This window comes from Mustela lutreola, chromosome 7 (assembly GCF_030435805.1).
Source record: "Mustela lutreola isolate mMusLut2 chromosome 7, mMusLut2.pri, whole genome shotgun sequence".
NCBI lineage: Eukaryota > Metazoa > Chordata > Mammalia > Carnivora > Mustelidae > Mustela > Mustela lutreola.
Genome location: NC_081296.1, coordinates 27,058,743 through 27,076,995, shown reverse-complemented (window position 1 = coordinate 27,076,995; position 18,253 = coordinate 27,058,743). Strand labels below are relative to the sequence as shown.

Genomic DNA, 18,253 nt, shown 5'->3' with positions numbered 1-18,253 from the left:
AGCTTTATTTTGGTATAACTGATAAACAAAACCCCGTGCAATTTTAATATGTAATATTTGATGAGATTGGACATAAGCATATCCTTGATCCTGATTTTCTTAATGTCAGTGAGAATCCAATGGCTGAGTTCTTCAGGGAAACAGAGTCAGAGAGGGAAATGTGACTTAGTTCCAAACAGTTGGCCTTAACAGAAACACAGAATTAAGGTAACATGACCAGGAAAGCTCATAGGTCAAGACATTCTTGTCCCCGCTCACCAGCTTTGCTGTTAGCCTGTTTACAGAGTACCACTCGTCCCAGCTTCCAGCTTTTCACCTAACGGATTGCAAGCATTTTTCCTAATTAATGTAAAATGATATATTTAGTGTATGTATCATATTTTCCTTGACTCTTATCAATGGACATCATTATCCCTATAAGTTTTTACTCTTATGAAAAATGCAAGTGATTTTTATGGGTACGGTTCTCTTTTCTTTCTTTCTTTTTTTCTTTTTTTTTTGCATTATTCCCCTAGGGCGGTTGCAGAAGTGTGATCACCACATCTAATGGCGTAAACATTTTTATGGCTCTTTATCAAGATGCTTTGCCAAAAGGAGTGGGTTGATTTGCAAGCTGCCCATCAGGGTTGGATGAAACAGCTTCCCTCTGGCCTTGCCAGCCTCCATGTCCTCATTATTATTTTATTTCAGTAAGTGAAAAACAATTCCAGCATCTACCCCCTTCCAGGCACCCGCACCCCCAAAATTCTAGAGCTCTTACGTGAGTCCAGCAAGGTTGCAGGAGACCATATGAACACACAAGAATGAATGACGTCTGTACTGCCATTGGTCACGTGTACTAACAATGAGTGTGCAGAAACCCAAGTCAAAGAAGACCCAAATCCATGGGGAGACAGACAAGAAGGCTCAGATTTGCAAACATAGCAATTCTACCCCAGTTGCTCTGTGGGCTTAATGCCATTCCTGCTCAATTCCCAGGTCGCATTTTTTGAGGACACAGACAAGTGGGTTATAAAAGGGATACGGAAACGCACAGGCCCTAGACTAGGACCTGGAACAATCCTGACGAAGCGGAGCAGAGTGGAGGTGTGGCTCCCAATGGGAACACTTCCCGCAGAGCGCCCAGTCATCAGAGCAGACGGACTGATGCACAGATGAAGGGAACAGAATACAGGGCCCGGAAATACCCCCACGCATTCTGCCGGGCTGACTTTTGACAAAGGTACCCAGGCAACAAATGATCTGGAGCAGCTGGATATACATAGGCCAAAAAAATGACATGGGCCGCAACCTCACCCCACCCAGAAACTACTCGGCGGGAGGCATCTTTTCTAAAGTGAAACCAGCTTGGCCTGCTGTCCCATGAGTATGTCTGTCCGTTCTTCTTCATGTAATCCTGCCAACTTCCAGGTCTGGCCCCTGGGCCGGAAGTCAGTGTTGGAGGCAGCCCTGAGCTTCCCAGTGGAGCCCAGTTAACTGTTCAGCTCCTGGGCAGTGAGGAAGGCCCCGCCCAGATAAGTTCCTGACTCTTCTGTCCATCTCCACCTGCTCTGGGCTCTGGGAACCACTAGGCTGCTTGGCCTTCCCTACCATGCTTTCCTCCAGAATTTGCATTTTGGGGAGTGGTTGGAATGGGGAAATAGACTTCCATCTCTGAATAAACCCATCCATCTGAGCCCACCCAAGGGCCCAGCCCCTGCCCCTGTGCAACCTGGGGTTGTCTGCTTTCCTGACACCTCAGACGACCTCCCTGCCTCTGGTTCCAGACAGCGGCTCCCACCTCACATCTGAGAGATGACCTTCCGCATTTTTCCTTCAATGTCCGCTAGGATACCACTTCCAGCATCCTTCCCCCAGCCTCTCCCGCCAAAGCCAGTGGGCCCAGGGGCCCAGGCCTGGCTCCCTCCTGATGGAGGATCCCTGTAGACAAGAGCCTGCTATGGTTTTAGCCCCAGAAAGGGTCTGTCCCAGATCAAGTCAAGCTGCTCTTCAAACCCATATCCCTCACGTGGAGGAGAAAGTGCTGGGGGAGGGGCAAGTCCCCCCAGAGAGAGCATGAGGCCCCCAGGTGTACTGACTTACTTATTACTGCATGTGGCTAAGTGGGGGGGGGGGGGTGAGCTTTGGAGAACATCCATGGTCCTAAACAGCAAAGCCTGTAGCAACTTCCAACCACTTAACAAGTAAGCAATGGAGGGAGGGCAGGAGCAGGAAGGAGACAGAAATAGGAGGTTGAGGAAAGGGGACATGCTTTGAAAAATATACACTTACTTTAAATGCTGAAAAAGGTTAAAATTACCTTGTGTGCTGAAGCCAGCGGTGGCATCTGGGTCCCCGGGGCTGGACTCGGTCACCTGCTGATCCACACTTGTAAGCTACGGCGAGAAATGAGGCATCAGATGGGACATTGCAACAGGCCCCAGAAACCGAGGCTGACTTCAGAGCTCATCTTCTAGAAGACATGTACGTGCATTTCTGCTTTTCTCCTCTAAATTTATGGAGTCAGGCTGTGAGGAATCCCAAGGTCAAAGGATCACTGCCAAGGTCAGAGCCCGTCTCTCTGACCTTCTGAAAGCCAAGTGCCCAGCTCTTCCCGAGAGCCCAGCCACCCTGAGCCCACTCACCTTCCACTTCCAGGGGCCCTGTTGGAAAACGATCAAGGCCACACAGGGTCCTCCAGAGTCACTGTAGGAGGTAGGACAGCCCCTGGCCTCGCTTCTAATTTCTCCCTCCCAACTGCTCTCCTCCTCGCTTCCCCAGCAGGAAGAATAAAGCCCTGGGGGACAGACATCGTGAGACCCGTCATGCACAGCCTGCATACAGGGTGGACTTTTAAGAAACAATCCTGACCTCTGTGAGCCCCTAGACTCCCCCAGAGTTTGCATCAGCTCCCTTCCCTTTTGCCTTCTGCAGATGGAAGCCAGAGGTTGCTCCCACGGCTGCCTGCCCCGCCTGAGCCTGAGCTCAGAGCCCAGGTCCACTTAGGCTGTGTGCTTGGTTGAATGTGGGCCCCATGGCTCCGGGCACACTGTCCAGTCCTGGTGGAGGGAATGGCCGTGAAGACTGCATCATGTTTGGAAGTCGTCATGCTCCTGCAGATTTCTTCTTGAACGGATCATTCTGCCCAGAAAGGACTTGGGGAGTACTGGGTGGGCGGTGGTGTTCTGGGAAGACCAGACCTCCTCTGCTGGTGGGGGATGGGTCATCTCTGCTCTGCGGCCCTGACGTCACCTGCCCATCCTCTGCTCGCACGCTCGGTTCCCACCCCGGGTGACCACATCTGTTCCACTGCTCCTTTTACAGGACAAGGGCCCCACACAGGCCACATGCCTGAATGTCATGAACACCGCACGCGTGTGCCCGTGTGCGATCTCCAAAAGCAATTTCTGCATCCTTGTGTTATTTCAGTATGGCTCTGGGGACCTGCTTGCAAATAATGAGCTCTGAGGGAGGCCCAGGAAGGTGAGGTGGGCCCCTGCGGCTTGGTCCCATTCCAGCTCAGGTAATCACATCCCCGCCTCCCTTGTCTTCCGCCACTTCAATCAGACAGCTGCTCGCCTTCATCTAGTCTTTCCACCAGGCTGGAGCTGTGGCAGGTGCTGGGCGGCAGCCCTCCCACCAACACAAAGCGGGGGAGGCATGCCCGTGCCGGGGACCCGCGACAGGGTTTGGGGGGCAAGAACGGCACCTGCGGTGAAGACCCAGGGCCGCCTAACCGTTCCCTTTGATCCCGCTTCCGTGTAAAACCGCACACACTGTGTTCCTTCCTCAGCGCACCCGTCCCGCGGGGGAGGGAACCGGGGAGGGAGAGTCCCATGGCCACCAACGCTCACCTGCTTTTTCACTGAAATCGCTATTATCTGCCTACAAACTGATGTAGGAAATCTCTGTCCAGAATATTCTGCTAAATCACATGAAAAAGAACAACGGCCTCAAGGTTCATTCCCTTCCAATACTCTTCCTGACTCTTCAAACACCTTTTTTTTTGCAGGCATGGGTGGCCACTCCGACACTCAAGGCCTGAAGAAGAGCTTCTAGTAATAAAGATATATAAATAAAACAAGAGAAATAAAAGGCACAGTGGGACAAGGTCAGGAGGAAATTGGATTCATTTCATATTTCGCAGCCACGGTGCTGGCTTCCCTCTGGCTCCCGGTCAAATCTGGTTTTGAGAAGAGACAGCTCCTGGCGGCGTATCTATCACATCTCATAAGCAGGGTGTCAAGGGTTTAATTTGAATTTGGCCCTCCCTGACGGCCAAGGCCACCTTGCCTCCCAAAAGCTGGGGACAGAATAGCTGTGAGGTCTGCACGGCATTTTCTATTAAATATAAAGGCAGCAGAGAAGGCAGGAGAAGGCATAATTTAAGTTGAAATCTGAGTTTAGCAATAAAGGCTTATAATAGCTCTTGTAGGAGAGGGTTGCTGAGAGGTGAGGCTGTGCCTATGGCCTCATGTGGGACACCCAGAGGCTGCCTTTGCTTGGACCCAGATACGCTATACTGACCAGTTGTTTTCATTAAAAAGTCCTTTGGGAGGCGCCTGGGTGGCTCAGTCGGTTCCTCTTGAAATCAAGTGGTTCCTCTTGATTTCGGCTCAGGTCAGGATCTCAGGGTTGTGAGATCGAGCCCCACTCTGGGCTCCACACTGGGCAGGGTGCCTGCTTGAGATTCTCTCTCTTCCTCTCCCCCACTCCCCTGCTCTCATGCACCCATGCATGTGCTCTCTCCCCCCAAAAAATAAAAATTAAAATTAAAAAAGTCCATTGGCATTGAACAAATAAGCCAAATCTCCGTTTCTTTTAGGAAGCTCTGTGGCTCAGACCCCCACATGGAAATCCTGCCCTATTTCTGCAGTAAATTTCCTCCCCCCGGGGTGGGTCAACCAGCAAATAATCTGATATTATCAGATTTTCTTCGGAGGCAATTGTCTGCAATGTGAAAATGTGAATTAAGGTCTTAGGCTAGGGTCCCAAGGCAATCTTTGAAGCAGCTGTGCTATCCAGATTTTTAAATGTAAAGGTGATTTCATTTGAAATTATAAATTCTAACCTTTAGGACTTGTGGTTGGCTGCACCTTGGCCATGTCCACTGCCTTTCTCACAATTTCTAGTCTCCTACCTCAGGTTTCCCTCCTGCCTGCCAGATGGCCACCAAATTAAAATTCTTGAAGTACTGCTGGATCACGTCAACTCCAAACGCCGAACTCTTCAAAGGCACTGCTTGTAGTCCAACATCCAAGGTCATAAAATCTATACCCAAATTATTTCCATGAACCTCCTTCATTATCTCAAGCTCCCCAGCCGGGCTCCACGCTGTCTCACCACGGTCTCTGCCCAGGCTGTCTCTTGATGAGCTTCCCCATTGTTCACATGCCCAATCCCACTCAAACTGTCAAGGTTGGTTCCTCCCCGGAAGCCCCAGAGAGGTTTCTTGGAGTCCGTCCTGTCACTACACCAGACTGCTAGTTCCGCGAGGAAGGGACTCTGCTCTGTTCGCAGTTCCGTATCCCACAGAACACGGCGCAGTCTTCTGTGGTCCCTGGAATGTAAGACTGTCATCCCTATAGGAAGATCAAACTGGCAAATTCTCGGGAATTTTCTTGTTATAGAAAAGAATGCACCCCTTTTGATCCTGCCCTACAGTTATGGTCTTGAGCCAAGAGAAAGAGAAGGTCATCACAAACGAAGTCTCCAGTCTGGGAGAGTGAATGGGTCAAAGTGAGTGTGCTTGGTCAAGGGGTGTTTTTTCTTCCTGTATTAAAAATCTCCCCCAAATGAGTGGCCTCCTGCCCCTGTACAGACCTCCCATAACACATGTCCTGCTTTTCCTTCTTCTGTCTTCCCCTCTCTACCCAGATGAGTCCTGATAGGCAATTTACATGCCATTTGTCCACAAAGGGAAGTAATTAACCTCTCCCTCCCCCTGGGAGAAAGGATGGTGCTGGAAAGGGGGAGTGGTTCCTTGCTGTGTGCAGGTGGGAGGGCTGCCCTGGAGGAAGGGGCAGCTGGCCCTGCAGCCGTCCCTCTGTGGAGAGCAATGGGTTTTTATTAGCTTCCAGACTCCCAGAGGTGTCTGTGGGATTGAAAATTGCTGCCAGACCATGGGGTCAAAGAGGACAGGCCCAGTGAGAGGAGAATGGAGGTGGCCCTTCAATCACCAGCTCCTCACCCAGAGGGGCTGGCCCAGAGAAAGGCCATGCAGACCCGCACTTCTTCCGCAGATCACATTTGCGGAGGGCCGTGTAAGCAGGTGGTTTCTGAGCCGACACAATGTGAGAGAGGCCTTATCAGTGCATTTCAGCTGGGCTGGGCTAAGCTATGATGGTTGGTAGGTTACAGGTATTAAGGGTATTTTCAAATTACAAGGGGGTTGTATCTCTGGTTGTAACCCGTTCATAAGTCAAGGAAGATCTGTATTCCATGTTCCAGAAGAAAAGACTAAACCAGATATAAAACACTCATCAGTATCCTTGGGGTGTGCAAGTGTAGGGTAGATCCAATGTTACATGCAAATCCGGAGGCCCCTTTCCACCATCTAGGGTCCTTGATGGGCTGGAGGGGGTGTTTCCCATTCCCATGATAAGGACAACTGTTGGGGGGTTCTCACCATCAGGACTGGGAAGCAAAGGGCTCTGAGAAGTCTGGCTGCTCCCCACAGGGTAGTGGGCCCAAATCACTCATCCTTCCATGGCATTCTGTGTTCTGGAAATGGGAATGAAACCTCACAAAAGGGAGGACAGAGAGGTGGGCCACAGCTGGTCCCCAGAATGGAGCTAAATTTCTGTGATGGCAATTAGCAGCAGGTGGAAGGGTGACACAGAGCTCCTTCTTCTGCCCAGGGCAGCTGTGGAGAATCACACACCTCTGGGCTTGTTGGGGTCTCCAGGTCCATGGATGGCCCTGCCTGGTGTCCCTGCTGGTTACAGGGCAGAGCTGACCATCTGAGGCTGGGTCAGTCTCCCTCTCCTTGCCCCTCTGTGGACTTCCCTCCCCAACCTTGGCTCAGCTGCTCCCAACCCCCAGGCCCTTCCAAAGCCCCTTGGTAAGTCCCCACGCCCCAGGCCAACAATCCTCCTAACTATCTCCTACCTTCTCTCCTCTTGGCCAAGTATCTCACAAGAGTGAGCTACTCCAGTTCTCAGGGTATCCCTGGAAAAGCAGCCCTTCAGGAGCTAGAGCTTAGGTAGGAACACAAATTCTCAGCAGGATCCCCTTCCCAGCTACTGACTCAGAAACTCCCGGGGTGGGCTAAGCCTGGGATGCCCACTGGAGTCCAAAAACTACTGGCTCACATCCCTCCTACAAGTCCTCATGTCCCATCCCCTCCTCTGTCCTTGTAGCTTCTCAAAGTATTGCCATTCTGTAGGGCTCTCCCTGCAGAACCTCCCAGTTCCCCAGAATTGGTGACCATCTCGGTGGCTAACATGGATCTCTCCAAGGCCCCAAGCTATAGATCCTGTCACCTGGTGGACACCTGCATGGATGTTCTGATGATCTCAGAACCAACTGGGCTGCCTGGGTAGGCCACCCTCTACCCATGTCATCCTCCTTGCAGATTCATCCTGAGCGGCTTTCTGTTTGAGGATATGCATGCTGCACTGTCCCTCCTTCTGAGTCTTGTGACCTGCCACCCACTTAGCCTGAGCCTTCAGCTCACATAGACTTCCTGGAATTCCCCAAGTAGAGATGGATATCCCTGCCCAGTGTCCTCCAGCAGAGCTTGGGGCTCCCCTCAGAATACTTATAACTTCCTTCACAGGAGACAGTTCCCCTTGATAACACTGATCTGAATTATTTTTATCATAAAGAGGAAAATAAATCACTTCAGAAAGGCAGAATTTTCCACTCAGCTTTTTACAGAATTCAAGAGAAGTTCAATTATTTTAAGTTTAGAAATAAGATTTCACAGTCACACTTTGCATCTCCACTAATGAATCCCACCCCAACCCCAACCCCAGGCAGCTCCTACACAACTGCTTCTACTGTGGATAGGAAAAAGGTCAAGAGTCCTTGATCACTCCCGGTCTGCCATCTGCAGCTTGATGAGCTGGTCCAGGACATTTCAGGGCAAGAGGTGGTGGAGAAGGAAGGCCTAGGGGGGGGTCAGGTGGTGAGCACCTTCGCCTGCACCAGGGTGGGCTGGGGCAGCCTGAGGAGTCCCGCCCAGGTGACCCTCAAAGAATATCTTTCTTGCAAAAAATGTGTAGCCAACGTCCTGCTGGGCACAGAGGTAAGCACTTCTTGCCTTTTCTTCCTGTCCCACAACCGTCAGGCCTGCAGAATGTGATCTCCCTTGTGGATGTGATCGTTTCTAGAGGCTTGTGGAAGCTGAGTCTGAAAAGCCATTGTGTAAAACCATTTCTCCACCCACAGAGGTCCCTTAGGGCCAGGCGCTCCTCAGTGGGGGGCTGAGGAAAGGACAAGCACTACCTCCTGGTCTTCTCACCACATGGCCTTGAGACCTCAAAGGAACAGGGCGGACATCAGAAGGTCTGGGCTAGATGTGAGACCCGCACTCCATCCTGGTAGGTGACTTGGGATCCTGTCTGAAGGTTCTGTGCTGCTGAGAAGCCCATAGGTATGTGGGTCCAGATGGGTTAGGGAGAGCTCAGTGGTGCCCTTCAGATGCTCCTGGTTCTTGTTTGCATACCCTCTTCTGCCCAGGGCTCAGGGCCCAGAACTGGCTGCAGTCCCCATTCTTGGCAGGATTTCTCAGTTCCCCTGAATGTGCCCCTTCTCAGCTTGACTGCTGTGCTCACCCATGGGCCCCCAGTTCTGGGCCTTCCCCAAACCCTGACCTGCACTCAGGTGCTATGTGAATTTTGAGAGTTCACATCTCTCTGCTCTGGCTTGTGGCCTTCGATATTCAGGAGTGACAATTGTGATGATGACAATGATGATGACAATATCATAAAAAGGGGCAACTAATGTTTGCTGAATCAGAACCTACTCTATGTCAGGTGCTGTGCTGGGTCCATTCCACACATTCCATTCCATCCTATGTGCCTGATACTATTATCCCCATTTTACAGGTGAGGAAACCGAGAATCCACCAACGCATCCCCCCAGTGCGTGCCCATTGTGGGTCAGGGACCCCAAGGCAATGGGAGTGCCTGACTCACCAGGCTCAGAGGAAGACACCTACACTTTGCCTGGTGGCTCAGGCACTTTCCTGGCCTATGGCCGCCAGGCCTCATGCAGGACCAGGGATCTGGCATGGCTCTCTCAACTCCCCAGTAGACAATGACAGAGGTATGTCACTGACACAGGCCAGAGTCCCCTGAGTATTCAGTTCATAGCCTGAGCTCTATCCCTAGGGGGGTCTCTGCTCATGGCTTTTAACCTGTATCAGCTCCTTCTGCACCGTGTCCCCAGACACACCAGCCAGACTTCAGCTCAGGTGCATCTGAGAGGAGCCAAGGGAGAGAAGCTCAAACACTGGGACTGGCATCCTTGGACTTGGGGTGGGGTCTCTGTAGGTCCTACTCTCTGAGCCTGCTGCCTTCTCTCCACAAGATCACAGAGAGAAATACAAATGCAAGGAGTGTGTCTTAGTACAGTGAACTGGCTTGTCTGGGGTGGGGAGGTCTCACCTGGCTGGTGGTGGTTGGGCCCACCACGGCCTCGTAGGGTGGGGGAAGTTCCGTGGGGTAGAGCAGGCCAGGACTGTTGATGGCAACATCATACAAAGTGCTGAATGGAGAGGGAGCAAAGTCCAAGTGGAGGCCCCTGAAAAGGCAGAACCATCCCATTGTCACTCCTGGGATGGGGGAGGGGATCCTGAACTGCTGACCTTTCTCTTAAAGGCAATCAGAATGTCTTTTGTCAGGGTTTCCCTTGGTCGAATACTCATTTTGTTTGTGAAATAAAAGTCTCATTCCCTAGGCAGTTTTACCTTTTTTTTTTTTTTTTTTTTTTTCCTGGAGAGAGGTCGACAAACCCTGTCCACTGAAATTAAAATAATCATAGAGCCGATTAAATCTTTAATTAAATTTTACAGGTCCTCTTAATGACCATAACTCAGCGGCAGTTTTGTTTCATGAGAACGTAATGGAGCCGTTCTTGTGGGGCTAGGTTTGCTTTTGTTGTTGCACGGCGGCAATACCAAGAGAAACGTTCTCTCTCAAAGCCAACATTCTCTCTTTTCACTGTTCATGCTCTGGTCTTTAATCAAACATGCTCTCTTATGTTCACTCTCCTCTGCTCAGCTGCCCCACTGAAAACGAGGGTGGCTGTTGCAAGTTCCACCTCCCCTACTGTCCGCATAGGTCACTGCCACCATCACCAGAAAGACCAACCTGTGGGCTTCGGCTGTGGGCGTGCAGGTGTACTCTGGCGGGTAATAGGGTGGAGGTGGGAGTGGGGGTATGAACTCATCGAAATCCAGGGTCTGGTGGAGCACGGTGCCATGGGGGGTCACACAGGCCGGGCTGGCAGAATGCACCCTTTGTGGAAGGAACTGGAAAACAGAGAGATTCAGAGTTATTTGGGACATCTTGTGTGGCTTGTGTCTAATTAAGCTAATTATCCATAAGCTTTAATGATTCGTTTGGAACTTATGTAATTTAAACTGTTGGACTGTGACGGCAAAACACACACTTAAAGATGATGGCTCCGTGAGGAATGCCTCGCCCCCACAGCTTCTTCGTTAGGCTTTGCTTCTCACAATGCTACACAGAATGCCTCCATTCTAAGGAGAAATGCAGTCTGGGAAGTCTTTAATTCCACCCCCACCCCTAAATATTTCTCTTTAGATTATACTACTCAAAGCCTGTGGGTCAAAATGGTGCCTAATGTCCATGATTTAAGATAGCACTTCCTGAAGTGCATTCATGAGGAAACACCAGCCCCTCAAGATGTTCCTCTACAGCCCCTCCCAAATTCCTACAGTGAAATAAATTTGGGAAATGCTACATAGTGTTGTACTCCCTTTTTGGTGCCTTGTAGTGCATGTTTGTGTGTTAAAGCTCCTGAGAAGGTCTGCACCAATAAATTAAAAAATAAATAAATAAATAAATAAATAAATAAAATAAAATCTGTTTAATCCATTAAAGGAATATTTCTCGAATATTTCATTATGGGTCCTTTTGGACACATGGTATCTATGAACACTTGTCAGTCCTAGAAATTCATAAACTCTGTAAAACACTGCTCTGAAGGAAAATAATCATAAGTTCCAAAACATTCTGTGGGGCAATCTTAAAACCAAGACACTGCTTGAGCAAACTGAGATAAAATTGCTTAAACAAAAAGAATCCTGCCTCTGCCTAGCTTTCCATTTCTGCCATAGGAAGCACTGGCCAATAACTTCCCATCTCTGATCACTGCTGCCAGAGATTACCTGTAGCATGGAGATGTCTGAGCCATTGCTCCAGTTCCAATCAACACTTCACTGTGAGTGCCTGCAGGTACAAGGAGATCTATGCTACTCAAATGCTACACTCTGGGCTATCCACCACATGAAGAGTGAGACAATCAACTGTATATGGCCAAGCAAGAACAGTTCTGCTAGTAAACAAGCTCTCCAAGCACTGTGTGGGGGCCTGGAGTCTACAAAGGGTTAATGAAGATGACATCTGAACAGGTCTGAAGATTGGGAGGTAGGCTTACAAGAAGGTGCTCTAGGCTCAAGAAGAACAGGTGAGCTAGTGAAAGATGTGTTTAAGAAAAGCAAATTTACATAAGACCCTAGAAGTTAATACTGGAGGCACTGAGGGGGGGGGGGGCTAGGGAGTGTGCTGGAGCTGGGAAGCAGTGCTATTAAAGTTGTGTGGTAGGAAGAACCTTCTGGCAGCTGTGCTTAGGGTAGTCTGGACTTCTTAGGAGGCTGGGATGGTAGGATATTTTTGCATGAGCAAGGGTGAGGTCATGATTCTGAATATGGCCAAATACCATTAAATTAGCATACTCCAGACTTAGAGAGAAAGAAAAGTGACCATGTCCACATATGTAACGCATCAGACTGAAATTATCTCATGTGGCTTTTTTTTTTAAAGATTTTATTTATTTGGCAGACAGAGATCACAAGTAGGCAGAGAGGCAGGCAGAGAGAGAGAGGAGGAAGCAGGCTCCCTGCTGAGCAGAGAGTCGGATATGGGGCTCGATTCCAGGGCCCTGGGATCACAACCCGAGCTGCAGGCAGAGGCTTTAACCCACTGAGCCACTCATGTGGCTCTTCTTAACACACAGAGCACATTCCTTGCGTTTTCAGCAGGTCTGAGCTGTGGCTTTGTTTAATTGTCTGAAACAGAGGTGAGTCAGTGGCTAGGAGCTGGTCGAATGTGTGTCTGTCATCCTGTGCCTTGGAAAGCTGTCAGCCCTGATGTGCATTGCACAAAGCTGAGCAGTTAGGACAAGGCCAAATGTCCTTGAAGTCTAATAGGGACATATTTTGAATGAGTCTCTATCAGAAATTAGAAAAATCAATAACAAACTCAAGCATGAAATGCAAAAGTCAACATGCTTTCTTATTAAAGGTACAATCCCACCAGGAGCGGGAACAACAAGCATTTTCAACGAGAAAGGCAAGACACTTCAGATGATCCTATTAGCCGGTTTAAATGCGTAGATGCTGCCATACACCAGAGGTGTTTTAAAAGCTAAATGACAGCTTTAACCACTTCTGCTCTAAACGCCAGATCACCTTTCCAGTGGTGTGTTGGCTCCATTTTCAGGGAAGTGACTCAGACTCAGCTTATTGCAAACTGAGCTTTCACCTAGGTTCCTCAACCTTCCCAGGAGGAAGTCTGCAAGTAACTCTTGACATACACCCTCCTCCACAACAAGGTGGGGTCTGTCTTCAAGTCCAAGGTTACCTGCTTGGAACTCTTCTTTGAGATGTTAGAGCTAGAAGTCTGCAAACCATGTTTCCCAGACTCCCTTGTCAGTTGGCTTCCTGTTGGGCTCTGCCTACAAGGGGCACTAGAGGGAGAATGGAAGAAGACAGCTACTGGTCTGCTCTTTCCCCACTCCTACCCTTGTGTTCCATGGAAGCTGCCTCCGTGGCTGCTCATTTCTGTGTCTGTTCTCTCTTCCCGGATCCCCACTTCCCTTTCGCCTGGCAACCTCCTAGTCATCCTTCAGGACTGACAGGAATGCTTCGTGCCCAGCCCACACCTCACCATGCTGCGTGTTCTCATGTCTACAGATCAGTGGCCAGGCTCAAAGACTGAGCCTGCATTGGGCTGTGGTGGGTGGAAAACCGGCTCTGAATCACCACTTCTTCCCCAGGTGGTCCTCCCTGTTCTGGGCCATCTGCAAATGTTTTGTTTGTTCCATGTATGGTGGAGTGGTGTTGGTACCCGACTGAAGTATTCCCACACCTGATGTGAGCATTATTATTGCCCAGCACTCGTCATCCACAAAAGAGGAGTGTGCATTTTTTTTAAAGATTTTTTTTTTTTTATTAGAGAGAGAGATTGAGGGTAGGCGGAGAGACAGGTGGGGGGTGAGGGGGAAGCAGGCTCCCCGCTGAGCAGAGAGCCTGACACGGGGCTTGATCCCAGGACCCTGAGACCATGACCTGAGCTGAAGGCAGAGGCTTAATCCACTGAGCCACCCAGGCACCCCAGGAGTGTGCATTTTAGACCCTGCTGGAGACAAGCCCCTCCTCATCTGTCTGCTCTGGAGAGGGAGTCCCAACTTAGGGGCTACTGTCCTTCCAGGCGCACTGGAACCAAGGAAGAGGGCTGGGGGTACACGGGCCTACAGCAGCTTCCCAAGGCCCACTTAGGAAGACCCTAAAATTTGGTTCTATAAGAACAGTCCATACTCTGGGGTCTCAGAGAGGATGTGAAGAGGTCAGCGGGCCTTGGGTGGCCCTGCCTGATCACTGAGGGTCCATGAGCACATTACTGACCTCTTCGAGTCTCGAACCCCTACTTTGACCTCATCCGGCCTGACAGGGTCACACTGGGAAACACCATTTCTGTCACAGATCCAGATGGCAGTGTGGTGTGGCTTAAACAAAGGACCGTATCACTGATATTTGCTCTGCAGTCCCTACAACTCCCTCTCCTGCCATGCAGGAAGGGGGAGGAGTGAGGAGTGAAGGGCAGGACAAGGGGCTGGTATTTCCAGGACGTCCTCTGAGTTCTGAGCAGCTTCTCCTCTTCCAGGCTCCAGGACGGGTCTGCCAGCCTCTTTTCACACCCCTCCCCAGACTCCTGAGCAGAGGTGGCCTCTCTGGTTCACTGGGGAGCAGAGCACACTCTCCTGGCTTCCCCGCCACACTCCTGAATGGCTCCTGAATGGATCACGCACATCTCTGAGATTTCCCATAAGGACTAAGAAATACAGGGCCACAGCTTTCTTCCTCTACCCTTGCTGACTCTTGGGAGAAATATGCTAATATTCCTTAATTGACCTCGCGTCGCCAACCGACTAGATGAGCTGGGCTTTGTCTCCACACTCCAAACACCGGAGTCATGCCCACCAGAAACACATTGCTGCTCTCTGGTCCTGCTACCACCCCAGGGACGTTCCCTGCCAATCTAGGGCACGGGGTGCTTTCTCCAGCAGCTAATGCCTAGGTTAGTTACGACCGTAATCTATAACGAACTATGAATGCAGGCAGAAAATCTTGCTTGTGCTATGAGAACCAAGTTGAATGCTTTGGGGAGACTTGACAAAGGAGCACAGCTGAGTAGAAAGTGCTGCCAAGCCGGGTCCTGGCAAGGCAGGCATAAGGGAGCAGAGAGGAGTCAAAACATCCGGGGGAACTCTGCGTTCTGCTCACTTTGCAGGTGTCACTCTAATTTAAAGGAACGGAATCTGGAAATTACAGACGGTGCTGTTTTCCATAAGTTTATACAGGAAATATAACTTGGTACACTGATATTCAGATCCCCAATCAAACAGAAGGTCTTGGCCCCAGATCAAAACCCTGGTAGACAAATGTTCATCTGCATATTTAAAGTCACAACGTTTGCAGCATCTACACGTTACACTGTTAGGATTGTCTGTTGTAACTAGCTTTTTGAGACCAATCAGGGAGTGCCTGGGTGGCTCAGTCAGTTAAGCATCCATTCTTGATTTTGACTCAGGTCAAGATCTCAGGATTGTGAGATCCAGTCCTGCATCAGGCTCTACACTCAGCACAGGTCTGGATAAGAGTTTCTCCCCCACCCTGAAAATAAATAAATAAAATCTAGAAGAAAGAAAGAAAGGACAGAGAGAGAGAAAGAGAGAAAGAAAGATGAAAGGGAGGGACAGAAGGAGGGAGGGGGACGGAGAGAAGGAAGGAAGAAAGATTGATTAATCAGACATCCTTTGGTCCTAGTCTGATAGATAAGTAGCATCTACCAGATAAATAAAATCTTTAAAAACAAAACAACAAAAAAAGGAAGACATGGAGATGTTTCCGGTAAACCCAGACCTCAAGGAAGGTCACTATGGGTCCAAGAAGGGCCAGCCTCCATGAGGCGCTAATGAGCTGGGGTGAGCTGGAGAGGTGAAGATGCTGGTGAACTTGAGTGATTCTGGGAGTTCCAGGCTTGGGGGTGTCCCTGACCACAGCACCCTTTGCTAGCTCCATGGGCAAGCCCACAGTTAGCACACCTGTGAAAGTCTTGGCATTCGGTCTGCACTTTCTGGAGGCCTTCTGCTTGACAGGGCACACGGCTGGTGTTGAAAACATAAATGACAATAATAAAAGATAAAGTTCACAAGCAAGTGCCTAATGGAGATGCATGTAATAGCATATGATGTCCCTTAGGGTAAAGTGGCTGGTAATAAAGTTCATGGGGAGGAAAAGAGATGAATAGAGAAATGGAGAAAATGAGATTACACTCAAGAAATAAAACTAAAAATGTGAGATCAGAGGTACTTTGGAGGTAAAAGCTTTCTCCGTTAAACTGTATCAATAAACTGAATTTTATCATCAGTTTGCCTTTTATCACTATTTCCAAAACGTATTAGAGTGCTCTAGCTTTATAAATTCTGATGCTAGGCATAAAGCTTTTCATCTCATGTATACATGCCTTCATGATGAGTTCCAAAAATGGTTAATTATCCCAACGCGCAGGCCCTCAGAAGCAAGGAAGGAATTAGGGGTTCCCTCCATGCCAGGCTAAAGTCCTTGCTCTGAGTCACTCTGAGGTCTGGGGTGCCCCATGGTCTTTGGTGCATAAATGAATTATCTTGCTTCCCGTTTCTGTGTTTTGGGAGCAGAGCTGGAACTTAAAAGTACTAGTAAAACAATGTGTGTGCAGACACCTCCAAGATCTTTAAAACTTTGTATCTCAATCCCTCATGACTGTCCCACCCACACTGAAATAGAGAGCAATTGATCTAGGACCCTCTTTCACTCAATCTTTCCAAAGCACTCATTTTTTTTTAAATTTATTTCTTTTCAGTGTAACAGAATTCATTGTTTATGCACCACACCCAGTGCACTCATTTTTTAAATAAGAGAGACAATGATCCTTTTTGACACTTATATTTCATTGGCTTCTATAATAGTACAATATGCACTTATAAGCCAAATACCACTGGCTTAGACCGTTTTGGGGACAGCTACAACTGACACTTAGAAAGCTTGTGACCCAACTGCTGGGAGCAGAGATGGCATGTGGGTGAACCAGAGAGGCTGCCGGTGGGTAGCTATGCTGTGGGGAGCAGGCAGCACATCTTACATGTGGGATGGAGAACCGTGGCTCTCCGGCCAGTGGGTTCAGCACAGGTGGACGAAGGGAGCTATAACTGTATGCAGAAGGAGCTTACAGTAGTGCCATCTGCACAGGACTATCAAAACCAAAATCAAAACCGAGAAACCACACAAGCATCCACACATAGAGAAATGGCTCATTAACGTTGCATGCACAGTCTCGTTCAATATAGACATGAAGACATTGTTGTGTACATTGACCTAGAGGGATGTCCTTTATCATTTCAGGTTACAAAATCAAGTTGCAGAGCGATATGAATGGTATGATCCCCTTTGGTTAAAAGGAAGGCATAACATGGGGTACCTGGCTGGTTCAGTTGGTTAAACATTTGCTTTTAGCTCAGGTCCTGATCTCAGGGTTGTGGGATCGAGCCCTGCATTGGGCTCCCCTCTCAGCAGGAAGTCTGCTTCTCTTTCTTTCTCTCTCTCTCTCTCTCTGATAAATAAAATTTTTAAGAAACAAAAAAAGGAAGACATAGCAGAAGGAGGAAGAGAAGGAAGAATGGAGAGAAGCAAGGAAGGAGGAACAAGGAAAATAGACTATTTGTATATGTTAATATAAACACTAAGAAATCAATAAAGAAATGGAAGGATTCGCTGCAAAGTTTCCTTAGGAGAATGAGGAGGAAGAAAGTAGCTTATTAACTTTGTCTTTATATATCTCTGTATTTTACTTGTTTCAGTGATCATATATTACTTCTTTAATTCAACAGTCTAATGAAATAAAGTAAGGAAATTAAAGTCAATTACACCTGAATAAAGCTGAAAAAAAAAGGAGAAGACTTTTCTAAAAAGTTAAAAAGAGCTGCTGAAGCATGCTCATGAATAACTCGATTCCAGGTTCCATCCCTCAGGGCGAACCATGAGTCCCTGTGCCTCCTCACTTCTCCTTCTTCCAGGGTGCAGCCTGTGTAGCCAGCCTTGCCCAGCCTCTGACCCATGTGGTAAAAGCCAACCTTCTCCAGGTGGGCCACCAGGGTTTTTCAAAGCCCACGCACATAGATTATCTGATTCCTCTCTCAGCGGCCACTGAGGACAGCAGAGCCTGAAGGGTCTTGCATAGAGCTGAGGAAACTGGGATGAAGAGGCAGCCTAAGGTCATGCACAGGTCATACAAAGCACCACGGTCATATGCCCCCAGTTCCCTTTAATGCCGCCGCCTCACCCCCCCGAGACACTGCAGGTCAGCAGCACCGCCAGAGACTTTCAAGGAGAGTAGAGCCTTGTCTGGTCCCACAGCCCTAGTCACAAAGGGAAAAAGACTCGCCAGCAGGAACTTAACTGATTTCTACTTCTATGTCAGGGGTTAGAAGCGAAGTTACCCACAGATACTCAGCCATGGAACAACCATGGGCTCTGAGGGCAGCTGTTGTCCTGGTGACCACACCTTACCTCCCTGTGGTATTTTACAGTCGACAGAGTACATCAAGGACCATGGCATTCACAGTCATGGCTCCAGGACATTCCTAATAACAAACCAATATTCCCCTTGCATTTAAGAGTCAAGTAGGTCACACTTCTTGAATGTTCACCAGGTATGCCATTCGGTCCATCTCAGAGGTGAGGAAACCGAGGCTCAGGCGGGTT

General features: G+C 49.1%; 1 protein-coding gene across 3 annotated transcripts in view; it reads right to left on the bottom strand.

Moving 5' to 3' along the window:
• Positions 1–18,253, bottom strand: part of ENTREP2 (endosomal transmembrane epsin interactor 2) — a 499,108-nt gene that overhangs the window by 8,555 nt on the left and 472,300 nt on the right. For all 3 annotated transcript variants that reach the window (XM_059180189.1, XM_059180190.1, XM_059180191.1), the window contains 3 exons: positions 10,299–10,459; positions 9,594–9,729; positions 2,300–2,375 (listed from right to left, as the gene is read on the bottom strand). In XM_059180189.1, the coding sequence (XP_059036172.1) occupies positions 2,300–2,375; positions 9,594–9,729; positions 10,299–10,459 (373 nt within the window). The remainder of the gene's footprint in view (positions 1–2,299; positions 2,376–9,593; positions 9,730–10,298; positions 10,460–18,253) is intronic.